Source organism: Aotus nancymaae, unplaced genomic scaffold (assembly GCF_030222135.1).
Source record: "Aotus nancymaae isolate 86718 unplaced genomic scaffold, 86718_ANA_hifiasm-v0.15.2.pri h1tg000008l, whole genome shotgun sequence".
NCBI classification, from domain to species: Eukaryota; Metazoa; Chordata; class Mammalia; order Primates; family Aotidae; genus Aotus; species Aotus nancymaae.
Window position 1 is genome coordinate 31,219,826 of NW_026988419.1, and position 27,506 is coordinate 31,247,331.

At 41.6% G+C, this 27,506-nt stretch overlaps 1 protein-coding gene and 4 non-coding genes across 9 annotated transcripts in view; all 5 read right to left on the reverse strand.

Annotated features, from left to right (window-relative positions):
- NOP58 (NOP58 ribonucleoprotein) overlaps positions 1-27,302 on the reverse strand; it is a 64,263-nt gene extending 36,961 nt beyond the window's left edge. For 3 of the 5 annotated variants that reach the window (XM_064373157.1, XM_012446299.2, XM_064373158.1), the window contains exons 1-10: positions 27,047-27,302; positions 20,104-20,180; positions 17,613-17,665; positions 11,488-11,609; positions 9,880-10,016; positions 6,720-6,784; positions 4,893-5,027; positions 3,818-3,963; positions 3,216-3,342; positions 376-539 (exon numbers count right to left, since the gene is read on the reverse strand). In XM_064373157.1, coding sequence (XP_064229227.1) covers positions 376-539; positions 3,216-3,342; positions 3,818-3,963; positions 4,893-5,027; positions 6,720-6,784; positions 9,880-10,016; positions 11,488-11,609; positions 17,613-17,665; positions 20,104-20,180; positions 27,047-27,091 — 1,071 coding nt within the window. In that variant the 5' untranslated portion in view covers positions 27,092-27,302. Of the gene's footprint in view, positions 1-375; positions 540-3,215; positions 3,343-3,817; positions 3,964-4,892; positions 5,028-6,719; positions 6,785-9,879; positions 10,017-11,487; positions 11,610-17,307; positions 17,475-17,612; positions 17,666-20,103; positions 20,181-27,046 lie in introns of those variants that run through there. The other 2 variants (XM_064373156.1, XM_012446301.3) reach the window with 2 other exon arrangements.
- Positions 2,978-3,061, reverse strand: LOC135273752 (small nucleolar RNA SNORD11). The gene has a single exon (XR_010341561.1). It is a non-coding gene; the product is annotated as a small nucleolar RNA SNORD11 (small nucleolar RNA).
- Positions 3,681-3,770, reverse strand: LOC135273753 (small nucleolar RNA SNORD11B). The gene has a single exon (XR_010341562.1). It is a non-coding gene; the product is annotated as a small nucleolar RNA SNORD11B (small nucleolar RNA).
- On the reverse strand, positions 17,434-17,518 carry LOC135273744 (small nucleolar RNA SNORD70). The gene has a single exon (XR_010341554.1). It is a non-coding gene; the product is annotated as a small nucleolar RNA SNORD70 (small nucleolar RNA).
- LOC135273745 (small nucleolar RNA SNORD70) lies at positions 19,197-19,282 on the reverse strand. The gene has a single exon (XR_010341555.1). It is a non-coding gene; the product is annotated as a small nucleolar RNA SNORD70 (small nucleolar RNA).
- Positions 27,303-27,506: the final 204 nt, after the last annotated feature.

Genomic DNA, 27,506 nt, shown 5'->3' on the forward strand with positions numbered 1-27,506 from the left:
GGCTGGCCCAACTCCTGATCTCAAGTGACCTGCCTCAGCCTCCCGAGGAGCTGGGACTATAGGCGCCCACAACCATGCTTGGATAATTTTTGTATTTTTAGTAGAGATGGGGTTTCTCCATGTTGGTCAGGCTGGTCTTGAACTCCCGACCTCAGGTGACCCACCCACCTCGGCCTCCCCAAGTGTTGGGATTACAAGGGTGAGCCACCGTACGCAGCCACAAAATGCTTTTTACATAACTCATCTTTCTCTATTTAACAAGAAAGAGACAATACAAAGATTTAATATGCACTATAGAGAAGAAAAGTGGTTATATAATAAAAAAGTCCAACCTCAAAAAAAAAACAAAAAAAACAACAGAACCATGTAACACACCTTTCCTTTGTGCTTGGGACTTGTCTGGCCGACAAGTGAAGCATGATAAATGAGACCATACTTAGGGGTATCCCGTCTAGATTTGAGGGCTCTGAAAAGTGCCTTTTCTGCTCCAAGAATTTGAACTGTAGAAGCTGCATGCTTGGCCAAATTCAAAAGAGAACCTACAAAAGAAGAAAGTTACCAACAATGCACTTCCAAACATCTGAAGGTTCCATGTACTAAAACAAAAGATCTATAGAATTAGTATACCCACCATAATAAAATAAAAATCACATATAATACAGAATTCTTTAAGCCAGAATTCCCTAAAATGCCTGATGTTTCGTTTGTAATTCCTTCATCAGCACAAGCAGGTTTGTGAGGAATGCCTAGGGCAAACTGAAGGTTAAGCTTTTTAGTTCAATGTTTCTATTCACCCCAGAGATGGTAGTACTATTCTATATTCCATTAGTATACTACAGGAGTAACACAAATACGTCACACACAAGAACACTATCTGGCCCCTGCTTTCTGAGATTGTATCAAATATTCTATTGCTTTAGATATGAAAAAGCCTACAAATAAACACATTTATTAGGACATCTCAGTAGCATAACTATATAATAAATTCACAATTTATTTACTCCTGTTGATTCAGCTGTGGATTAGGAAAACATATTCCTAGAAGTATATTAATAGTTCCCTATCTGTGGTTTCACTTTCTGTGGTTTCAATTACCTGTGGTCAACTGCAGTCTGAAAATATTAAAAAGGAAATTTCAGAAATAAACAGCTCCAAAGTTTCAAATATCTTGCCACCACACTCAGTGCCCCCGAGAACATGAATTATCCCTATCTACCCATTAGCCACTTTCATGGCCCTCTCCACAGTGCAGTATTGCAGTGCTTATGTTCAACTAACCAATGCAGAAAAAATAGTGACACTGGGATACTGTCATAATTGTTTTATTATTACTGTTGTTGATGTCCTACTGTACCTAACTTATAAATTAAACTTATCATAGTTGTGTGTGTTTAGGAAAAAACAGCATATACAGCATAGAGTTCAGTACTATCCTCTGTTTCAAACATCCATGGGTGGGGGTGGGGGGGCTCATGGATAGCTGGGGACTATTGTACTAGTGAGTCATCTACATGCTGCTTAGCTGGATATGTTGTATAGAATATTTCCTGTCAGAAAGCACACTCACCATTAATGCTACAAACTTTACCATGAGACATTTTTTTTTTTTGGAGATGGAGTTTAGCTCTTATTACCCAGGCTGGAGTGCAATGGCGTGAACTTGGCTCACCGCAACCTCCGCCTCCTGGGTTCAGGTAATTCTCCTGCCTCAGCCTCCTGAGTAGCGGGGATTACAGGCATGCACCACCATGCCCAGCTAATTTTTTGTATTTTTAGTAGAGACAGGGTTTCACCATGTTGACCAGGATGGTCTCGATCTCTTGACCTCGTGATCCACCCGCCTCGGCCTCCCAAAGTGCTGGGATTATAGGCGTGAGCCACCACGCCCAGCCAAGACATATTTTTTAAAGTGCAACAAAAGTGCAACAAATACTTTTTTTTTTGAGATGGAGTTTTACGCCTGTCACCCAGACTGGAGTGCAATGGCACAATTTTGGCTCAGTGCAACCTCCACCTCCTGTGTCCAAGAGATTCTCCTGCCTCAGCCTCCTGAGTAGTTGGGATTACAGGTGAATGCCACCATGGCTGGCTAATTTTTGTGCTATTAGTACAGACAGGGTTTCACCATGTTGGCCAGGCTTGTCTCAAATTCCCAACCTCAGGTGATCCACCCACCTTGGGCTCCCAAAGTGCTGGGATTACAGGCGTGAGCCACCGTGCCCAGCCAACAAATACATACTTCTATTAACCCCTGCTATCGATTACTGCTACAACTTTAGCTGGATGCATGAAAACAGGTGAAGAAAATGAAATCATCTGATCTTACAGCTGCAGGCACTTGAATGAAACCTTTGATTAATGATGCAGCTAAAGAAATGATGCCAGACTGCACGCAGTGGCTCCTGCCTGTAATCCCAGCACTCTGCAAGGCCGAGGCGGGTGGATCACCTGAGGTCAGGAGTTTGAGACCAGCCTGGCCAACACAGTGAAACCCATCTCAACTAAAAATACAAAAATTAGCCAGGCGTGGTGGCGGGCACCTGTAACCCCAGCAACTTGGGAGGCTGAGGCTGCAGTGAGCAGAGACTATGCCACAGCACTCCAGGCCAGTGCAACAGAGTAAAACTCCATGTCAAAAAAACCCAAAAAACAAAAAAGGAGTTATGCCATTTTAAACACTGATAGTATTTTAATTATAGCCTATCATCCTTATAATATTGCCATACATGTATACAAAGCTTTATTATAAATTGGTTGCTGAAAATATTTTTGAAAGTCATATATTAATTACAACCACACACTCAATAGTGAAACTAAGATAATCCATCAAGGGTATATATCCTCTACAGTGATTTCTTAAAACTATATTTAAATCTATTTCTAATGAGTTTATTATAAAAATGTTAACTATTTTATCCTCCTACATTCATACGATTATTCTAATTAACCTTAATAAACTTCTAACAATGGACCCCAAGTGTCTCAGAAGAGGTAGTGACTAAAGATGCCTTCATTATCCAAAAGGAAATCAGGCAAACAAATAAAAATCATCATTGAACACTTGGCCCTTATTCATCTCCTACATCTACATACCATCTACTTTTGTGTTATTACTTAGGATTTCTTCTAATAGCTGTGGTTTAAAGATGCAAACAAAATCCTAACCAGAAAATACTTCAAACACTAATGTTTACAAATAATATTAAAACCATCACCTGCATGAGCAATAAGCCGCGCTCCAACTAATTCCCCAACCATGACTGTAACATTGGGTGCAATGGCCATCATTCGATTTTGTAGATATTCATAGAGCTGGGTTCGATATTCAGAGATTTCAATCACCTAGTATAAGGAATAAATTAAGTCACAAATATCAGTAAAAACAGTATAAAATTCCTATGTCTAAAACACTGGAGCCCTCAATATGAAAGAGCAGCTACACAACCCTGGCTACATCAACTATGCCTAACATCAGTTTTCTATAAAATGGCTGTTGTAAGGACTGTGTTATATAATATATATAAACCACTTAGTATACTGCCTGAAAATCTTAGTCATGAAAGATTCTAAGCAATACTTCTTTGCCATCTTAATGGATTTTTGGTTAATTAATTATTCAGATGATGATTATAAATTACTTCCTTTTAGTATGTATTTCCCCTTTTTAAGTATACAAATCATGATGGCATCAGATGAGGTAGTGACTGAACACCTTCATATTTACGTTATCAGGTGAACAATGGTAAGTGTAAAAATCATCATTGCCATCAGAAAAATTATTATACAGCTGGTAGTACCACTTAGGAGTAAAATTTACCTGGGTGCAAAGATGCAGAATATTGCAAATATCTTCTTCTGAAACCTCTGTTCCCATTGATATCTCCGCAGCTGCTTTCACTTCTGCTTCGACTTCTTCTGGTAGGAACTCAGAAAGTTTGGCAGAGGCATAGTTCTTCCTATCGCCTATGGAATGTTTGCAGAGGATGAGGGAGAATCACTCTTCAACAAATTATATAAAATCCAGCAAATAGTCAAAAGAAAAAGTAGAAAGCCAATGAAAAGGATGCCTAAACAAAACAAAAAAATGAAGAAGTTTGACCTAGTATAATAGTTTTTCCTCTTTTAAGGGTTTGAGTTTAGAGATAAAATTTCTCCCCACCACCTCCCTCCAAAAAATAATCAGAGTAAAAACTAAATAAAGATGCCACAAAACTCATTTCAGAAAATAAGTGGCAAAAATTTAAAAAGACAGGACTAATAATGTCACAGACTTTATACTGAAGCTGAGGCCAGTAATAAGTAAGCCATTATTTATCAACAATCAATTTCCTCTGTATGTTAACAGTACAGACAGTAATACAGCTATTTAGTATCAGGTACTAATGTCATATTGCAGGCCATCGAAATCTAAGTTAAAATTCATTTTGTTTTTTAAATTTAAGACACTAAATCGCTACACTTCCCAAATACATAGAAATTGCAAAAACCCTGGGAATCTTGCTTAACAAAATGCTGTAACTCATGTTTTAGGATGCAGTCAAATTCATTTACTTTTTTTTTTTTTTTTGAGACAGAGTCTTGCCCAGTCACCCAGGCTGGAGTATGGTGGTGGGATCTCGGATCACTGCAACCTCCACCTCCTGGTTTCAAGCGATTCTCCTGCCTCAGCGTCCCAAGTAGCTGGGGTTACAGGTGCCCACCACCACACCCAGCTAATTTCTGTATTTTAGTAGAGACGAGGTTTCACCATGTTGGCTAGGCTGGTCTCAAACTCCTGACCTTGTGATCCTCCCATCTCAGCCTCCCAAAGTGTTAGGATTACAGGCGTGAGCTAGCATGCCTGGCCAAATTCATTTACTTTCAATGACTTAAAGGACAAACAAATTACTCACCAACTTTCTGTAAACACTTGCAGTATGTCAAATTATCTGAAATAATTTTTCCTAATTCAGGGAAATGCCAGCCATACCATTCTCTACATCGCATAATGTAGTTGTTTAGTTCTTTATCCAAGTCATCTAACAAGGCTGTAGATTACAATGAAAAACAAAACAAAACAAAACAAAGAAAAAAAAAAAAACCATAGGAATTTAAGAGATTTATTGTGGTAAAATATACATGACATAAAATTTAACACTTAACCATTTTCAAGTGTATAATTCAGTAGCTCTAAGCACATATACAATGTTATGTAACCATTACCACGATCTATTTCCAGAGCAATATTATCATGAGAAACCAAAAATTCTGTATCCATTAAACAGTAAACTCCTCATTCCCACCTTTCCCCAACCTCTAGCCATCTCTATATTCTGTCTCAATGAAATCACCTATTCTAGGTACTTCATATAAGCAGAATCATGCAGTATTTTGTGACTATTTCACTTAGCATATTTTCAAGGTTTATCAAGTTGAAATAAGTAACAGAATTTCATTTCTTCTTAAGGCTGACTGATATTCCACTGTGTGTACAGGCTGGGTGCATGTTATCCAAAATGCTTGTGACCAGAAGTATTTCGGAATATTTGTAAACACATATGAGATATCTTGAAGTTTGGACTTCAAGTCTAAATAGGAAATCTACATTTCACATACACCTTACACATACAAAACCCTGAAGGTAATTTTATGCAATATTTTAAATAATTTTTTGCATGAAACAAAGTTTTGACCATCTGTCACATGTGGTCAGGTGTGGAGTTTTCCACTTTTGGCTTTATATGGTAGCACAAAAAGTTCTAGATTTTGGAGCATTTTAAATTTCAGATTAGGGACATTCAAGCTGTATACACAATGCAGTTTATCCATTCATCTGTTAAAAGGTATTTGGGTTTCCATTATTTGGTTTTGTAAATAACATTGTGTTCTGGACATAGGGGTACAAAGAAGTCTGAGTTCCTGTTTTTAATTCTTTTGGGTATAAATCTCAGGTAGGCAGGTGGACTACCTGAGGCCTGGAGTTCAAGACCAGCCTGACCAACATGAAAAAAATCCTGTAATCCCAGCCACTCGGGAGGCTGAGGCAGGAGAATCACGCCATTGCACTCCAGCCTGAGCAACAAGGGCAAAACACAGTCTTTAAAAAAAAAAAGATTTCAAGCTTTCTAAAAATCATTTAAATGACATAGCAGAATAGATAACTACACAGATTCCACTTAATGTTTTTAACATTTTCACAAAAAAATGCAAAGGATTAATTTATGTAATGTTAATTCTGTGATTCACATAATCTCCAAATAGCCAAATTATGGGTAGTTTCTTTTATTCTGCATTTTCAAATTTATTTACTTAGTATAAGTTTTAGCTGATCTTCTTTCTCCTTCCCTTTTTTTGAGATGCATTCTTGCTCTGTTGCCCAGACTGGAGTGCAGTGACGCGATGCCGGCCCACTACAACCTCCGCCTTCTGGGTTCAAGTGATTCTACTGCCTCAGCCTCCTGAGTAGCTGGGATTACAGATGTGCACCAGAAAGCCTAGATAATTTTCTTATACTTTCAGTAGAAGTGGGGTTTGGCAATGTTAGCCAGACTGGTCTCGAACTGCTAACCTCAGGTGATTTGCCCACCTCGGACTCCCTAAGTGCTGGGATTAAAGGAGTGAGCCACTGTGTCTGGCCTCCTTTCTCTTTCTCAACAGATAGATCATAAAAGGTAGTTTTAACAGTATAAAACATATGAAGGACAGAGCAACAAATCAGACTGTGCATGAACTATACTTACAAATTGCCTGAACAATCATTGTGTCTACTTTATCAGCGCTAAATTTCAATCTATATCGAGACAGGCTGGGGAGAAAGGGGAAAGTAAATTAGTAAGACAGCATCTAGGAAAAGCACTTAAATTAACACCTTAAATTTTTACTCAAATCCCTCTGAAAGCTATAACTGGTTTTTCTTTTTCTTTTTAGACAGTCTCACTCGGTTGCCCAGGATGGAGTGCAGTGGCATAATCTCAGCTCATCGCAACCTCCAACTCACAGATTCAAGCGATTCTCCTGCCTCAGCTTCCTGAGTAGCTGAGATTACAGTGCCCACCACCATGCCTGGCTAATTTTTGTATTTTTAGTAGAGACAGGGTTTAACCATGCTGGTCAGGCTGGTCTCAAACTCCTGACCTCAGGTGATCGGCTGGCCTCAGCCTCCCAAAGTGGTGGGATTACAGGCGTGAGCCACGGTGCCCAGCCTTATAATTGGTTTTTCTAAGAAGAAAAATCAGCTTAATAGAAATGTATCATGCAATATCAGAAAGCACACATTAAAAAAAATCCATATGGCCGGGCGCGGTGGCTCAAGCCTGTAATCCCAGCACTTTGGGAGGCCGAGGCGGGTAGATCACGAGATCAAGAGATAGAGACCATCCTGGTCAACACGGTGAAACCCCATCTCTACTAATACAAAAAATTAGCTGGGCATGGTGGCGCATGCCTGTAATCCCAGCTACTCAGGAGGCTGAGGCAGGAGAATTGCCTGAACCCAGGAGGCAGAGGTTGCGGTGAGCAAGATCGCGCCACTGCACTCCAGCCTGGGTAACAAGAGCAAAACTCCGTCTCAAAAAAAAAAAAAAAAAAAAAAAAAATCCATATATACTGCTACAACCTGTATTTCTGTAACATAAATGAGTTTATGTATGAATGACAAATAGGATAAACTGTATAATACAAAAGTTATATTGGAGTGGGCGGGGTGGTTCATGCCTGTAATTCCTGCACTCTGGGACCTGGCCAACATGGTGAAACCCCATCTCTATTAAAACTACAAACATCAGTCAGGTGTGGTGGGGCAGGCCTTGCCTGAATCTCAGCTACCCGGGAGGCTGAGGCACGAGACTCGCTTGAACCTGAGAGGCAGAGGTTGCAGTGAGCTGTTACCACATGCCACTGCACTACAGCCTGGGCAACAGAGCAAGACCCCGTCTCATACACACAAAAAAACAAAAAAACAAAAAACAAACCAACCACCATATTGGTTCATGCAATATTTACATCACAATAATGCTTTACACTACCAGTTAAGAACTTTACAGCACTCTTAACGTATGAAAACAAAGCTGTGGAGGAACAATATTGACTGCATATAAATGTTTCTTCATCTCAGCACAACTGACATTTTGGGTCTTCTAATTCCTTGTTGTAGTGGCTGCCCTGTGTATTATAGGACCTTTAGCAGTATCCCTAACTTTTATCCATTAGATGTTCATGGCAGACCCCACCCTATTCCCAACTGTAACAACCAAAAATGTCTGTGGACATTGCCAAATGCCCCGCCAGGATGCAGCTGATTGCCCTCAATAACTAACCACTGCAACACACAGATTTACCCAAGTTTGGATTTCTGACTTAGTTTCACTATTTGTTTCCTCTTAGAAATGATTACAAAGCTCTCCCTGACCTTTGTGTGTTTTTGCTCTTATCCCTAACTTAGCAGCTTCAACCCTTTCAATCTATGCCCACCTTTTAATTTTAAAAGACATTTGTTTAGTGTTTCTTTTACATGAACTTAAGATGTATTTTGAACTGTAACAATTTTAGTAGGAATAGTATTTGATAGTGCTCTGATTACAATGCTGCATAGATTTTGAGTAACTACCCATCATTTTCTTCGAAACCCTATTATCTGTAGTGCAATTCCAGAGTATTACACTTTTTCATGAATAGATGGATCACAACACAGCATAATGCCTATTCTAAGGGATTTCTAGTTAAATATGGTATGGTTAATGTGCAATTAAAAATAGGGACAATGCTGGGCATGGTGGCTCACATCTGTAGTCCCAGCACTTTGGGACGCCAAGGCAGGTGGATCACTTGAGCCTGGGAGTTCTAGCCTGGGCAGCATAGCAAAACCCCATCTTTACAAAAAGTTAAAAAAATCAGCCAGGGATGGTGTGGTGTGCACCTGTAGTCCCACCTACTTGGGAGGCTGAGACAGCATTGTTTGAGTCCAGGAGGTAAAGGTCGTAGTGAGCCAAGATTGCACCACTGCACCCCAGCCTAAGCAACAGAGTAACACCCTATTTCAAAACAAACAAACAAAAAAAAAAAAACGGCTGGGCCCGGTGGCTCACTTGAGGTCACAAGTTCAAGACCAGCCTGGCCAACACGGTGAAACCCCGTCTCTACTGAAAATACAAAAATTAGCCATGCAGTAGTGGCACACACCTGTAATCCTAGCTACTCAGGTGGCTGAAGCAAGAGAACTGCTCGAGCCTCAGAGGCAGAGGCTGCAGTGAGAAGAGATTACATCACTGTGCTCCAGTCTGGGCAACAGTGAGACCCTGTCTCATAAAAAAAAAAAAGAGAGAGAGAGAGAGAGGAGACACGACATCTTGCTATGTTGCCCAGGGCAGTCGCAAACCCCTGGGCTAAAAGAGTCAAGCAGTCCTCCTAAAGAGTTGGGATTACAGGTGTGAGCCACTGTACCTAGTCCCTTTTTGCCTCACTCTAAAATCTCTTTAAAAATCAGAGTAAAACAAAACACAAATACACACACACACCACGTAAGACCACAGCAGATGAGAGAATCTGAGGAAATATTAAGTGGATGAAGGAATGGCATGACTTAGCAGAGATAAAAGAAAAGAGGGAAAGCCCAAGATATAGGGAATCCAAGTTCATGGGAGTAGAGAATTCCTTTGATGACATTTTGACGTTTTAAAAATTCAGACAATGGAGCAAGACTGCCTGTGTTCAAATCCTGGCTTTACCACTTACAAGCTTTATTGACCTTGGGGATCAGTTTCATCTGTAAATGAGGATATTACTAGAATCTTCTTCATAAGGTTCTGATGAAGTTTACAAGACCCTTTTACATTCTTAGAACAGTGCTATGTTAATTGCTTATCAAACAAAAATAAACTGACTTTATTTTCCAGTAATTCTCACCTATGAGCCAATCCAAGACACATAGCTGCCATTTCACGTGGTTCTACGCCAGGAATTAATCCATCCATTTGTGAACGAATTCCTCTCATAAGTTCATTAACAACAGGACTATGGATACAACTGAGATTCAGCTTTTCCTACAACAAGAACATATATATTAAGTAAAGGAAAAGCAAACTTTCCTGAAATTATTAGCATTTTTTTTTTTTTTGAGACAGTCTCATTCTGTCAACCAGGCTGGAGTGCAGTGGTGCGATCTTGGCTCACCGCAACCTTTGCCTCCCAGGTTCAAGCAATTCTATTGCCTCAGCCTCCTGAGTAGCTGGGATTACAGGTGTGAACCACCATGCCTGGCTAATTTTTAGATTTTTAGTAGGGATGGGATTTCACCGTGTTGGCCAGGGTGATCTCCAACTCCTGACCTCATTCTTCGCCTCAGCCTCCCAAAGTGCTAGGATTACGGCGGGAGCCACAGCACACAGCCTAAAATTACTCCTTCAACATTGAAGTAGCACTGGTTTAAAAATATGCATTTCTCAGTTGGACAAAAAGTATAATTTCTAGTGTATCTGTAGAATACTTGAGTGTATCACTGCTGGAAGTAAAAACTGACACAAGCTTCCAGAAGGTAGCCTGGCTATATAAATTAAAAGCTATAAAAAGATTAATATAATTTGACCAAGTAGTTTCCTTGTTTGTTGGTTTAAGGCGATCTTTTACTACCTGTTATTTAACTTCTTTTTAAAATTACAGGATGGGCATGGTGGCTCACGCATGTAATCCCAGCACTCTGGGAGGCCAACGGTGGACTGCTTGAGGTCAGGAGTTCAAGACCAGTCTGGCCAACAGGGTGAATCCCCATCTCTAACAAAAAATTAGCTTAGCATGGTGGCAGGCATCTGTAATCCCAGCTACTCAAAAGGCTAAGACAGGGGAATCACTTAAACCTGGGAGGGAGAGGTTATAGTGAGCAGAGATTGTGGCACTGCACCCCAGCCTGGGCGACAGAACAAGACTGTCTAAAACAAAATAAAATAAAAAATTGGCCGGGCACGGTGGCATGTGCCTGTAGTACCCGCTACTGGAGAGGCTGAAGAGGGAGGGTTGCTTGAGAACCACAGTGATCAAGTGTGCAGTGAGCTGTGAGACTGCACCACTGCACTCCAGGCCTGACTTTCGAATTGTTCTTTTTCTGTATTTAGGAGGCTATTTTCCTAGACTTTCTTTCTACTCTCACATTTTATCTCTAACAATACACCTCTACTAAAGTTTACTAATAAATACATTTTAAAAAAATATAAGGACCCCATTTTTTGTTGGAAAAAATGTGGCTAGACAAAAATATGGCAGGATATACATAGAACACTAGCATGATATGTGGGTAGCAGATTTGTTAAAGCCAATTTTTACCATTTATTGTTCTTCTATATCTTCTATAATAAATATTTGCTAGGTTCAGCTGATGTTAGGGGAAATCATGTAGCTTATAGAAAAAAGATCAAGTATTGAGAACTTACAATAAGCAACTTATTACAAAGGCTAGGCTTTGCAGTTGGTATGCTGTGAAATTTGACTAGCAGGCATGACAAAAAAAAACCATGACTTTACCTTTATGACCCCTCCTAGTTTAGCATCAGCTACTGCCAACGGTTCATGGGCTTCTTTTACTATTTTCTTAAGAACTTTCTTCAGCTGCTTATTGATTTTGCCCTCCATCAGAGCTGTGAATGCTTTTCAGGAAAAAGAAAAAAAAAAAAGCATTAACTCTCAAATTTTTAATTTTGAGAGCTTGTCCTATTTGACATTTAAAAAAATAAAAGAGGCCTTTCAAAGGGCCTGAATTTAATGTTACTTCTGAAATGAAAAGATAAATGTTTTATAAGTTACATGTTTCACAATTTCATTGAATCTGCCCACCCTCATTTCTGCTACAGAGCCAGGGGTTAAATCAGGTCCAGAGTTTCTTTCCCTGTCACAAGAATCTTCTCATGAACTCAAGAGAGAATAATGGAATCTTAGAAACAAAGAAAACAAAAAAGAAAAGATCTTTTTGGGAAGAAAGATTCACTTTCCTTTGTCATTTTAGATAGACTGGCCTGAAATACCCTAGAATCACATCAAAACTAGTAAAAATGAGTAATCATTTTCAAAGTTTTGCCACAACATAAGCATGTTTTGAGTGGAGGCCTTATCTTTGCTTGTATTTCTGCTTGTATACCTCCAGCATGTAAAACTCAGTAGCAAAGGCTACCTATTCTATTTTGAGACTGCTGGTATTTCTGGCAAGTTCTAAATCAGTTACTTTATAATTCTTATCCTTTCTTAGACCTATACTCCCATTTTCTGTACCCATGTGAACTAACACCTCTTTGATATTTATCTGAATTTGACTGAAGTAAAAGTATGCTTGGGTTACCCAGGCATGGTGGCATGCACCACCAGCCTGGGCAACATGGTGAAACTCTCCGTCTACCAAAAATACAAAAATTAGCTGGGCGTGGTTGCACGTGGCTGTAGTCTGGCTACTTGGGAGGCTGACCTGGGAGAATCACCTGAGCCCAGGAAGTACAAGGCTGCAGTGAGTAGTGTTCACGCCACTACTTTAGCAGCCCGGGTGACAGGAGATCCTGTCTCAAAAAAATACAAAAGAAGTATGCTTGGGCCAGGCTCGGTGCTCATGCCTGTAATCCCAGCACTTCGGGAGGCTGAGGACAGTGGATTACCTAAGGTCAGGAGTTTGAGACCAGCCTGGCTAACGTGGCAAAACCCCATCTCTACTAAAAATACAAAAAATTAGCTGGAGCTGGTGGCTCATGTCTATAATCCTAGCTACTCGGGGGGCTGAGGCAGAAGAATCGCTTGAACCCAGGAGGCAGAGGTGCACCGAGCTGAGATCGTGCCATTGCACTCCAGACTGGGAGACAAGAGTGAAACTCCGTCTCAAAAAAGAAAAAAAGAAAGGAAGGTCTATCAATAATTTCCAAGGTCAGGCAATTTGTGCTTAATAAGCCATGTACTTGCTCTTCCCTCTTGATTGCATATCCATTTGAATTACAAGTCTATTCCATCTGTTAACTGGAAAGGTGAAGACAAAAAGCATCTGGCCACCACACTGAGTCTTTAGAGGTGTTTACACTCTAGCATCTGGCCACCACATCGGGTCTTTCAGGGGTATCTACACCTAGCTAGTATTCCAGCCACTTTTGCTGGGTACTAACCTACTGAATTTTATCCAAGATTCCTTCCTTCCTCCTTCCTTCAAAATCCCTCCCTCCCTCCCGTCGTTCTTTTTTTTTTGAGACAGAGCCTCGCTCACTGCAACCTCCACCTCCCGGGTTCAAGTGATTCTCCTGCCTCAGCCTCCCGAACAGCTGGGACCACAGGCACACGCCACCATGCCCAGTTAATTTTTTGTATTTTTAGCAGGGTTTCACCATGTTGGCCAGAATAGTCTTGATCTCTTGACCTTGTGATCCACCCGCCTCAGCCACCCAAAGTGCTGAGATTACAAGCGTGAGCCACCACGCCCAGCCATAATCTACATTTCTAATAAGAGTCTTCCTTTCATTTTTTTCTTACAAGTTTTAAAATCCTAACAATTTTAAACAATTTCTTCAACTTTTTTTCTAGTTCTCAATCTTTTGTATCTACTTTTAACCCAGTGTTATTTAAAATTTGTGAGTGTGTGTGTGTGTGTGTGTGTGTGTATATATATATATATTTTTTTTTTTGCATGCACTGTCATGGGATTAAAATTTGTATCTTAAAGTACACGTGTCAGGGCCGAGGTGGGCAGATCACCTGAGGTCGGGAGTTCAAGACCAGCCTGACCAGCATGGAGAAACCCTGTCTTTACTAAAAATACAAAAAATTAGCTGGGCACTCCAGCCTGGGTGACTGAGTGAGACTCAGTCTCAAAAACAAAAAAATCCACTCTATATGCATTCTAACATTTATTAACACCTTCTCTTTATAAAAACTTTGTTAACTACTGTACATAATATATATATTTTAAAGGATGATATCTATAGGGATGGTAGGAAGGATAAGGGAAACTGAATCTTTCCTCTAGCTCCTCTACTAGCCATTTCTTAGCATCTCATAGTATTCTTCCAGCTTCATCCAAATGTAGGCTGGCCCCAAATTTTCTCATGAGATTTTTAAGACTTGCAAGTTGAAAACACAATCAACAATAAAAACAAACCTCTTCATGAAAACAGCATATACGAATGTCTGAGACCAATACAAATTCAATGCCACACCCCAACAGACTATTTTTTCAATTGGCTGGGTGTGGTAGCTCATGCCTGTAATCCCAGCACTTTGGGAGGCTGGGGCAGGTGGATCACAAGGACAGGAGTTTGAGACCAGCCTGGCCAACATAGTGAAACCCCGACTCTGTTAAAAAAAAAAAAAAAAAAAAAAAAGCTGGGCATGGTGGCGCACACCTATAGTCCCAGCTACTTGGGAGGCTGAGGTTGCGGTGAGCCAAGATTGTGCCACTGCACTCCAGCCTGGGCAACAGAATGAGACTGTTCCACCCCTCCCCTCCCCCTCCCAAAAAGAAATTGATGGCCGGGCATGGTGGATCACCTGAGACCAGGAGTTCGAGACCAGCGTGGCCAAGAGGTGAAATCCCATCTCTACTCAAAAATACAAAAATTAACTGGACATGGTGACACCGCCTGTGATCCCACCTACCTGGGAGGCTGAACCCAGCCTCCTAGGATGATTGCTTAAACCCAGGAGAAGGAGAACGCAGTGAGCCGAGATTGTGCCACTGCACTCCAGCCTGGATCACAAAGCAAGACTCTATCTCCTGACAGAAACAAAAACAAACAAAAAAAATGGGTGCAGTGGCTTATGCCTGTAATCCTAGCACTTTGGGAGACCAAGGTGGGTGAATCACAAGGTCAGGAGTTCGAGGCTAGCCTAGCCAGCAATGTGAAACCTGAGCTCTACTAAAAATGCAAAAATTAGCCAGGCATGGTGGTGCACACCTGTAATCCCAGCTACTCAGGAGACTGAAGCAGGAGAGTCACTTGAACCCAGGAGGCAGAGGTTGCAGTGAGCTGAGATTGGCGCCACTGCATTACATCCTGGGTGCAGGGCAAGACTCCAGCTCAAAAAAAAAAAAAAAATTGAGAGGGAATCTCACTATATTGCCCAGGTTGAACTCAAACTCTTAACTCAGATTCCCAAATGTTGGGATTACAGGTGTTAGCCACAGCACCTGATCTCATCAAATTCTAAGGCTATGAGGTTTAAAATGAACACTGTGACATCTATCGCCTTTAGGTTGTGGTTCTATCATGTCAAAGCTGCCTTATAGGCTGGGTGTAGTGGCTCACGCCTGTAATCCAAGCACTTTGGAGGCCAAGGCAGGAGGATCACCTGAGGTTGGGAGTTCAAGACCAGCCTGACCAACATGGTGAAACCCTGTCTTTATTTAAAAGAAAAAGAAAAAGAAAACTGCCTTATAATAGGCAGTGAGAAATGAACTCCTAGGAAAGGATTCTGCTCTCTTAATAAGCTGATGTTCATTCAATTTTCTGGTGAAAACAAATAGGAAAAGGCACTTTAATTGTTTCTGTGACAAGATTCCTGACAGAGTTTACTATTTTCATCCATTTTCCCCAAAATGTCTATTATAAACCTTCTATAGCCATATACTTTACTAGAATCTAGGGATCTGACAGTGCAGAACAATCTCTGCCCTCATGGAGTTTAGATTGGGGGTTGGGGGGTGTCTGACTTTAAATTCTCAACTACGATGGCATTTCGTCCATTTAATGTACATTACTTAATTTTATGTTATTTTTGAGATGGAGTCTCGCTCTGTCACCCAGGTTGGAGTACAGTGGCGTAATCGCAGTTTACTGCAACCTCTGCTTCCCAGGTTGAAGCAATTCTCCTGCCTCAGTCTCCAGAGTAGCTGGGATTACAGGTGTGTACCACCACACCCAGATAATTTTTCTAATTTTAGTACAGACGGGGTTTCACCACGTTGGCCAGGCTGATCTTGAACTCCTGACCTCAGATGATCTGCCTGCCTCAGCCTCCCAAAGTGCTGGGATTACAGGCATGAACCACTGTGCCAGCCTTATTGTACATTACTTTAAATAATACAAAGAAGCTAGGAAGAGGAATCCAGAAATACTGCTCAAATTTCAACTTTTATCATCTGTAGCAGAGATGATGGTATCCACGTCACAGGATTCTTTCAAGGATCAAATAACAATTACAAAATGATATGCACAAATCTGGCATCAGTATGTGCTCAATTTATTAGCTATCAATAGCAAAAACTTGCTACCTGTTTGGGTAAAAGCTGACCCCGTCCATTTAATACAATTTAATAGGGACTGGACAGAAATATCCCAAGCAGATTAAAGATCTTATGGGCCAGGCACGGTGGCTCATGTCTCATCTCTACTAAAAACACAAAATTTAACTGGATGTGGTGGTGTGCACCTATAGTCCCAGTTACTCAGGAGGCTGAGGCAGGAGAATTGCTTGAATCTGGGAGGTGGAGGTTGCAGTGAGCCGAGATCTTGCCACTGCACTCCAAATAGGCTACTTGAGATCAGGAGGACTGCAGCATTTACATCCGCAGCAGGAACTGTTCACATCCCAGTCTATGTCAACAACGCCCCCTAGAGTTGAAATACAGCCAATACAATCTTGCTTGAAATTTTACCAAATTTCTACTCATACTTAAAGCTGTGATGAACAGGCTACATTTTAAAAAATTCTCCAAGTTAATATTACCACAGCTGTTCTCTATGGCTGTATATAACTCTAATTACTGAAGGGTTGGTGAAGCAGTCCAAGAACTATATTTATAAAACAAAGAAACTGGCCTTGTGGGTCTTCCTTCAGCCTACCCCTCTGCCAAGGTTAGGGTGGCCTGTTAAAGTTCCAGCACGTTTAGCTGGATTCCTAATTTTCACACAAAGACTGTACCTTTAACCCGTGGCTATTTAACAACATTATCTGCATCTGTTATATTCTTGTCCAGCTTTAAGCCATATTCTTCCTCACAGTCCTTCATTTTCAAATTACACCACCAAATAGCTGGCTGATTTGATAGAGAATTTAGACAGTTGAAAATTTAATGATTTGAGTTTTATATTTGCTCTTCCTGTTTTCCCTAACGTTAAAAAAAAACCTGTTTATAGTAAATATACCCTATCACTTTATGTCTGTTGTCCCATGATGAAGTCATTCATTCTTCTGTATCTTTTATAAATAAAACCTCTATCAGTTTCCCTATAACTTTGAATACTGATAGCTTTTTTGAACGAAAAATCTATACCCCCAGAAGAGCTTTTTAAATTATTAAACTGTGAATCCTGGCTGCTGTCAGGATTACAACTCTACCCTTGGGTTAAAATGATCAGAGAGTCATGTACTTGACCACATTACCTTGGTCCCTTGTAATGAATTGTGCTTCAGCATTATGCTGCTGGTTTCCACAGGGAGATCAACTTAACCACTTCTCACCTCTCCTCACACATGGGGGAGAAACAGCCCTATGGTGAAAAAAGCTAACTCAATGTTGTCTCAGTGGTAGTGACGAATCAGTCAGATCACTTAAATTCAGTTCCAATAAGAATGCATCATTGACAACATTGAATAAAATTAACTTAGGCAACTGAAGCAAACCACCTTTTAATAAAAAAACAAATGGCCAAGACTTTAAAAAGCAAGCTTCTAGATTTTTACTTTACCTGCTAATGCTTCTGCTGTATCCTGAAATTTCTCAAAATGTTTTAGCTTTACTCTAGAATTCAAAAAGAGAGAAACATGTTATGGGTGGGGGAGGGTGCAATGATTCAAAAGCCACATAACTTATAAAGTGCGTGACTGTTTCCAAAGCACACACCAATAAAACATGCCTATCATTGTGTATCACGGGCAAAGTTAGATATTCTTCATATAATTAATAGTTTTTCTCATTTATTTATTTTTAGAGATGGGGTTTCACCACGTTGGCCAGGTTGGTCTCAAACTCCTGACCTCATATGATCCACCTGCCTAGGCCTCCAAAGGTACTGAGATTACTGGCAGGAGCCACCACACCCAGCCAAAATTAATAGTTTATCTAATTGCTAGGCTAGCAATGCTCAGACTATTACAGAGAAAGTTGTAGGCTTTGAATGAAACTTGGGCCAACAGCAAAGATGCTGAGGCTTTAACATAAACCTCTGTTGCATAAAGCTGTATAGAGATGACTTTATTATACAGCATAGAATTGACCCAAGGAAAAAAATGCGACCTTTTTAAGTTAAGAATCTCATGATATTCATTTGTCTATTCTGTACAAATGCCATTAAAAAATAGCTTATTGTCAGCCAGGTACAGTGGCTCACGCCTATAATCCCAGCACTTTGGAAGGCCAAGGTGGGAGGATCACAAGGTCAGGAGATCAAGACCTTCCTAGCCTACATGGTGAAACCCCGCCTCTACTAAAATACAAAAATTAGCTGGGCATTGCAGCACTTGCCTATAATGCCAGCTACTCAGGAGGCTGAGGCAGGACAATCGCTTGAACCAGGGAGGAGGAAGTTGCAGTGAGCCGAGATCGAACCACTGCACTCCAGCCTGGTGACAGAGCTAGACTCCGTCTTAAAAAAAAAAAAAAAATGCTGGGCGCGGTGGCTCACGCCTGTAATCCCAGCACTTTGGGAGGCCGAGGCGAGTGGATCACAAGGTCAAGAGATCAAGACCATCCTGGTCAACATGGTGAAACCCCGTCTCTACTAAAAATACAAAAACTTAGCTGGCCATGGTGGCGCGTGCCTGTAATCCCAGCTACTCAGGAGGCTGAGGCAGGAGAATTGCCTGAACCCAGGAGGCGGAGGCTGCGGTGAGCCAAGATTGCGCCATTGCACTCCAGTCTGGGTAACAAGAGAGAAACTCCGTCTCGGAAAAAAAAAAAAAAAAAAGCTTATTGTCAGATCTCTTTCTTGTTACCCACCACCCTTTCCGTTTTTGAGACAGGGTCTCACTTCACTCTGTCACACAGGCTGGAATGCAGTGGTGCAATCACAGCTCACTGCAGCCCTGACTTCCCGGGCTCAAAGGATCTTCTAGCCTCAGTTTCCCAAGTAGCTGGGACCATCGGTATGAGCCACCACGCACGGCTTAGTTTTGTTTTTGGTAGAGATGGGTTTTCACTATGATACCCAGGGCTTTAACTCCTAGGCTTAAGTGATCCGCCTGCCTTGGCCTCCCAAAATGATGGGATTACAGGCATGAGCCACCATGCCCCACCTCAGAGTAGTATTTTATACAGAAAGAAACATAGTTGACTCATCGTTGTCTCAGTGGTAGTGACGAATAGAGTTAGATCACTTAGATTCAGTTCCAACAATAATACATCATTGACAACAACGAATCAGATTAACCTCACAAAGCATATAACCCTTTAAGAAGGAAAACTAGTCTTCTATTTGCCTAAAACTGTCTTCTTTTTTTTAAGATAGAGTCTCACTCTGTCACCCAGACTGGAATACAGTGGTGCCATCTCAGCTCACTGCAACCTCCGCCTCCCAGGCTCCAGTAATTCGCCTGCCTCAGCCTCCAGAGTAGCTGGCATCATAGGAGAGCACCACAACGCCTGGCTAATTTTATTTATTTATTTATTTTTAGTAGAGATGAGGTTTTACCATGTTGGCCAGGCTGGTCTTGAACTCCTAACCTCAAATGACCCACCCACTTCAGCCTCCCAAAGTGCTGGGATTGCAGGTGTGAGCCACCATACTGGCAACAGTGTCATCTTAAGCAACATTTTCTTATCTGGCAAGGAAAGATGCTAGTGTGATCCCTTAAATACACAGAAAAATACAAATATTTAAGATCTACACTACGTTGGGTGCAGTGGCTCATGGCTATAATCCCAACACTTTGTAAGGCTGAGGCAGGCGGATAATGAAGTCAGGAGATAACAACCATCATGGCCAACATGGTGAAACCCCATCTCTACTAAAAATACAAAAACTAGCTGGGCATGGTGGTACACGCCTGTAGTTCCAGCTACTGGAGAGGCCTAAGCAGGAGAAGAGCTTGAACTTGGGAGGTGGAGGCTGCAGTGAGCCGAGATCGGGCCACTGCACTCCAGTCTGGGTGACAGTGAGATTCCATCACATAAATAAAAAATAAATAATAAAACAAGCCCTAAATGTTAACTGCTAAATTATTAATTTCAAGATCACTTACATTTTGTTGGCTTTCTCTGGAGTTTCAAATTCTTTCCATAAACTATCAACCTCTTGAAGTTTCTTCTCATTTAGAACCTGCAATAAAATGTTTAAATGGTTTTATTTAAATGGTACAGGCTAAGCATACAAAGCTGCATCCTTCAAGTACAACCATACATGTAAAATGAGGGTGGTAGAAGCTGTTTCTTTCACTAAAATAATAAACTAGTTTTCTTACCCTGCATATATTTTTGGTCACATTCGTAGTTCAAATTGCACATTAAACAGCTGAATGGAATTCGGATCTAGTCTAGTCAGACAGTCCATTCCCGAGTGCCTGGCCCATATTAAATAGCTTTTAACAACCTAGAATTGCATTGTAAGAATATACCATTATTGGCTGGGCACAGTGACTCACACGGTCAAGAGATCGAGACCATCCTGGTCAACAAGGTGAAACCCCGTCTCTACCAAAAATACAAAAATTAGCTGGGCATGGTGGCGCGCGCCTGTTGTCCCAGCTACTCGGGAGGCTGAGGCAGGAGAATTGCTTGAACCCAGGAGGCGGAGGTTGCAGTGAGCCAAGATCGCGCCATTACACTCCAGCCTGGGTAACAAGAGCGAAACTCCGTCTCAAAAAAAAAAAAAAAGAATATACCATTATTTCTGCCCTTACTGATATTTAAGTTGATTCTAATCTTTCCTTTTTAGTGTTCAGAAAACACATCTTTGGCTGGGCGTGGTGGCTCACAGCTGTAATTCCAGCACTTTGGGAGGCTAAGGGGGGCGGATTACAAGGCCAGAAGATTGAGACCATCCTGGCTAACATGGTGAAACCCCATCTCTACTAAAAATACAAAAAATTAGCCAGGCATGGTGGCACGTGCTTCTAGCCCCAGCTATTTGGAAGGCTGAGGCAGGAGAATGGCTTGAACCTGGGAGGCAGAGGTTGCAGTGAGCCAAGATCTCACCACCGCACTCCAGGCTAGGCGACAAAATGAGATTCCATCTCAAAAAAAAAACCAAAAAACAAAAAACATATACACACATACACACACGAGAATAGCTCTAATTGTGTATATCATGAAGCTTCATAGTCGAAAGACATCTCACCAAGTCTCATGATTATACTGAAAACACTGATTAAATTTTTTCAATTGTCCAGAGAATCTGCTAACCATAAACAAGTTTGCCATTTTTAAGAGGATATGTGTATCAAATAGGGGATATGACTTATGAGTACAATTCACGTTTTTTTCTAACTGAAAAGCAAATATATCTGAAGATAACATTTGGGTAATAAAATTGGCACATTTAAAAAATACTACCACCATTCTTAAAGTAACAAAGGAAATCTAATAAAATCAAGGCAATCCATGAGCACACAAAGGTCTTCAAAGACTATGTTATGACAAAACCATTACTATGACAAATAAAACCACTATATTCCCAACTGTGCAAAAACATCTTGAAGAAAACACTGCTAACAAAGACAATCTAAATAAAAAGTTAGAGATATTGCTATATTTTCTGTTTTACGTTTGTCTCAAACTTTTAATCGTTTATTTTCAGCCAAGGTAATGAGAAGTATTTGTATAAACAAATCCATTTTAAGTTCAACCATTTTAAATTAAGATAGAATAATTTCCATTTCTAAGTAGAAATAGTATACAACTACTATTACCATTGCAATCTTTAGCATTGTTGTTACAATATTACTAGCTTTTAAAATAAGTCTTCATGGCCGGGCGAAGTGGCTCTCGCCTGTAATCACAGCACTTGGGGAGGCCGAGGAGGGTGGATCACCTGAGGTCAGGAGTTTGAGACCAGACTGACCAACATGGCAAAACCCTGTCTCTACTAAAACTACAAAAAAATTAGTTGGGTGTGGTGTGGTACATGCCTGTAATCCCAGCTACTCAGGAGGCTGAGGCAGGAGAATTGCTTGAACTCAGGAGGAGCTTGCGGTAAGCCGAGATGGCGCCACTGCACTCCAGCCTAAGCAACAAAAACAAAACTCCTGTCTCAAAATAAACTAATTAAATTAAGTCTTTATATTTTATAGATACAAACAGAAATTAAATGTCTAGGTCTTGCTTCAAAACAGTACTGGGGGCCAGGCATGGTGGCTCACGCCTGTAATTCCAGCACTTTAGGAGGCCAAAGGGGGTGAATCATGAGGTCAGGAGTTCGAGACTAGCCTGGCCAATATAGTGAAACTGTCTCTACTGAAAATACAAAAAAAAACTAGCCGGGTGGGGTGGTGGGCACCTGTAGTCCCAGCTACTTGGGAGGCTGAGGCAGGAGAATCACTTGAACCTGGGAGGTGGAGGTTACAGTGAGCTGAGATCAAGATCACGCCACTGCACTCCAGCCTGGGTGACACGGTAAGACTCTGTCTCAAAAAAAAAAAAAAAAAAAAAAAAAGCTGGGCACGGTGGCACATGCCTGTAATCCTAGCTGCTTGGTAGACTGAGGCAGGAGAATCACTTGAACCCTGGACTCAAAGGTTGCAGTCAGTGGAGATCGCACCATCCAGCCTGGGCAACAAGAGCAAAACTCCATCTCAAAAACAAGACAAGGAGATGATAAAACACAACATGGGCCAGTTGAAGCTGAGTGATAGGGTACAAACACATTCCATTCCACAGTATGCCAGATATGCCCAGAGCAGCTTTCTTTATTCCAGATAGAAATAAATTTACGTACAGTATCTTCCCTAATTTTCACCTTTAATTGATTGCTTGAGATTTTCTGTATGACTTTTTTTTTTTGGGGAGATGAGGTCTCACTCTGTTGTCCAGGCTAAAGTGCAGAGGCTCAATCACGGCTCACTGCAGCCGTGACCTACCTGGGCTCAGGTGATCCTCCCATCTCAGCCTTCTGTAGTAGCTGGGACTACAAGCAGGAACCACTGCACTCAGCTAGGTTTTTCCCCTGCCATGTTGCCCAGGCTGGTCTGCAACTCCTGGGCTCAAACAAACCTGCCTCACCCTCCCAAAGCGTTACAGTGACAGGCATGAGCACCCAACCTCTATGTTTTGTTTAAATATTTGATGATAACTTTTAAGTTTTACTTCCCAAAACTTTACGAAAGTTGTTTGAATACAGGATAAAAATGATTAGCTTAAAATGTGAATTGCTCAAAAAGAAACAAATCCATACATGCAATGAGAGCAAAAAAGCTCTTGGGTTAGCTTCAGAAGCACTATGTTAAGTGAAAAAAGCCGGGTGGGTGCAGCGGCTCACACCTGTAATCCCAGCACTTTGGGAGGCTGAGACACAGTCAGATCACCTGAGGTCAGGAGTTCACAATGAACCTGGCCAACATAGCAAAACCCCATCTCTACTAAAAATACAAAAATTAGCCGGGCGTGGTGGCACAAGCCTGTTATCCCAGCTACTCGGGAGGCTGAGGCAGGAGAATCACTTGAACCTGGGATGTGGAGGCTGCAGTGAGCTGAAATAACGCCACTGAACTCCAGCCTGGGTGATATATCGAGACTCCGTCTCAAAAATAAAGAAGAAAAGACCACTCCACTTACATAAAACTTCTAGAAAAAATTATGCAGCAAGAAGGCCAGGCGCAGTGGCTCAAGCCTGTAATCCCAGCACTTTGGGAGGCCAAGGCGGGCGGATCACCTGATGTCGGGAGTTCAAGACCAGCCTGACCAACATGGAGAAACCCCGACTCTACTAAAAATACAAAATTAGCCAGGCGTGTGTAATCCCAGCTACTCAGGAGGCTGAGGCAGGAGAATCCCTTGAACCCAGGAGGTGGAGGTTGTGGTGAGCCAAGATTGTACCATTGCACTCCAGCCTGGGCAAAAAGAGAGAAACTTCATCTCAAGGGCAACAAGAGCAAAACTCCAACTCAAAAAAAAAAAAAAAAAAAAAAAGCAGAAAGTAAGCTGATCAGTGGTTGTTTAGAGCAGGACTAACTTGAGAACTTTCTGCAACAAAGTGTTCTATAAAATATTTTGCTTAGTACTCAGGTTTTATATAAACATCAAAAATCTTTCTCCAAACCTTGAGAAAATTCAGTGACACAAAATGCTATGCTACACAGTTACACTGTACAATATAACCTTAAAATTCAAATAAATTAAAATTCACTTCCTCAGTCATCTAAGCTATATCCCATGTTAAATGGTTATGTATGTACTAGTGGCTACCACATGGAAGAGCACAGCTAAAGACAGTCTGGTATGAGCAAGACTAAAATCTTATGCTGTGTGCCATGTGACACAAGGACACAGGTCGAATTTTATAATATCCTAGAATTAATCATAACAGTTCCTCTACACAATGTCTTTATACATTCATATGTATATATAACCCTGTTAATCAACAATAAATTTTTTGAAGTGATTCTTTTTGAATCGCTGTAAACATGAAGTGGGCAGAAAGTGTACCTCATGCCTGTAATCCCAGCACCTTGAGGCCAGGAGTTTCAGATCAGCCTAGGAAACATAGTGAGACTATGTCTCTTAAAAAATTTCTTTTTTAATTAGCCAGGAATGGTGGCTGGAGCCTGTAGTCCCAGCTACTTGGGAGGCTGAGGTGGGAGGTCAAGGCTGCAGTGAGCCATGATCCTGCCACTGCCCTCCAGCCTGGGTGACAGAGCAAGATCCTGTCTCAAAATAAAATTTAAATAAATAAAAATATGAATGTGTATGTGTACACTGGGTTATATATAAAATGCTTTCCTCACTGTAAATGGAGGTTTAAAAAAACTTTTTTTTTTTGAGACGGAGTTTCGCTCTTGTTACCCAGGCTGGAGTGTAATGGCGCGATCTCTGCCTCCTGGGTTCAGGCAATTCTCCTGCCTCAGCCTCCTGAGTAGCTGGGATTACAGGCACGCGCCACCATGCCCAGCTAATTTTTTGTATTCATTAATAGAAATCAGTAATTTATCGAGATATGGTTAGATATTTTAGGACCCAAGTCTACAAATCAGACCACTGCTAAGTCAATTCCTTCCTCCAATGGGAGACAACCAGTAGACTGCAGAGTTGCTCCTCTTAACATCCAGTTCAGAACAGTATTATCAATTAACGGTGAAATTCATAGATAGACTGACAGACCACATGGCCTAAGAGAATTTGGAGCCATGCAGAAATCTACCTGAGAATTCAGATAAGATTCCAAAAAGTTGGAGAAAAGTAACAGACATATTTCATAGCTCTAAAGAGCTTGCTTACAAGCAAAACTACCTTTTCGGTTTTAATGATTATTTTATCAGTTTTCTTAAAAATAACAAGTATTTGACCTATCAAATGCAAACTGTATTTTCAAATGTCAGAAGTGAAACATGGAGAACTCTGTACCCATCCAGACTTTCTGCATCCACACCACAAATGGTTTCAACAGCTAAAATTGTACTCCATTTATTATCTAGCGTTTTTGCTTTCTACCAACACATATATATGTAGAATATACATAAAAATGTTATTTTTCATTGTTATATTAGCAGAGCTCTGAAGAGCGCATGGCACAAGAAAAGGCACTCACTCTAACTCATTCTTCCTGACATCTCAATAGCAGCCTGCGGTACCAAGGTCTTATCGTTTGACCATTTCCATGCTGACGAACCTGTCAGAGTTTCCCCATAAAAACAATCAAATCTCAAATTGGTATCACCAGCCGAGATTCCCCCCTCCCCAAAGCTTCAAACTTGAAATACTGTCCGATCTACAAAATTGAATTATCACGTCTAATAGACAAAGCAAGCTTCGCAAAGCCCAAACCGGAAATCTTCAGTGCTTCTCCCCGCAAGAAACTATCTTAACATCTTATTTAAACCAAAATTCCACATTTAACATTTAAACCAAAACCCCACATTTAATCTATCAGACAATCATGTCTCTTCTACCTTCAAAAATTTTTTTTTTTTTTTGAGACAGAGTTTCGCTCTTGTTACCCAGGCTGGAGTGCAATGGCGCGATCTCGGCTCACCACAACCTCCGCCTCCTGGGTTCAGGCAATTCTCTCGCCTCAGCCTCCTGATCTAGCTGGGATTACGGGCACGCGCCACCATGCCCAGCTAATTTTTTGTATTTTTAGTAGAGATGGGGTTTCACCATATTGACCAGGATGGTCTCGATCTCCGCCTCAGCCTCCCAAAGTGTTGGGATTACAGGCGTGAGCCATCGCGCCCGGCCTACCTTCAAAATTTCTATCGATATGTTTCTCTCCGTACCAGGCAATTTCATCATGTCTAAATGAAAGCAAAAGTATTCTTGCTGCCTTTCTTCGCTCCTCGAGTCTAGTGTCCACACAGCAGAATAATCGTATTAAGACAAATTAGCAAGTCATTCCTCTGCTTAACACCCTTCGATTGGCAGGGCACGGTGACTCACGCCCGTAATTCCAGGTTGGGAGGCGAGGCAGGTGGATCACTTTAAGTCAGGAGTTCGAGACCAGCCTAGCCAACATGGTGAGACACCCCACATCTCTACCAAAAAAAAAAAAAAAAAAGTCGGGCGTGGTGGTGGATGGCTGTAATCCCATCTACTCGGGAGGCTGAGGCAGGAGAATCGCTTGAACCCGGGAGGCGGAGGTTGCAGAGACCCAAGATTGCGCCACTGCACTCCAGCCTCTTGGGCAACAAGAGCGAAACTCCGTCTCAAAAAAACCCAAAAAACTCCTTTTGATCATTCCTCAAAACATCTAGCATAAAATCTGAATTCTCTATAACTTGTTAAACTCTTAACACGCCTCCTATCCACCTCTTCAACCGGAGGCAATAAAATCCTCTAACGCAGAACGTCTCCTCAAACGGCGGGGCCACGTGTTATCTGTAACATGGCTCTCAAGTGTAAAAGCCTCCTCCCTCCTCCCAGAGCCCGGGCGATACGAGGTACCCACGCTACCCTGGGTGGTTCTGTGCTTAAGTCTTTCCCTCTCCTCGTCTGTGCAGTACCGGCCTTCCCCCTTTAACGGCTCGCTCTCCCACCTACCTTAAAGATGGCGTAGCCAACGGACGTTTCAAACAGAACCAACATGGTGAGGCCGGGTCAGGGCGCCGCGTGGCCCGCCACGAGCTGTGACCTCAGTTCAAAAACGCCGACTATGCGGCTCCAAAAGGTCCGCTAGGCCGCGACGGGCAAAGCACAAACGTGCTGGTCTTCCTGCAGAAAATCAGAACACGTTGCCTGTTTCCTCCAGGCCAGACTGCGAGGAGAACGCAAGAACGCGCTTCTCCTTCTCTAAGGATTCTGGGATAGCAACGTCACTTCCGACAGAAGACTGCCGCAAACAGTGCCGTCACTTCCAGAATGTTCCCGCCACAGCGGGCGGGGGTGGGCCGGGAAAGTTTGTATCGCGATATCTAGGGCCTGAACGGAGCCTTTGCGGTTGTTTTTTTTTTTTTGAGACGGAGTTTCGCTCGTTACCTAGGCTGGAGTGCAATGGCGCGAT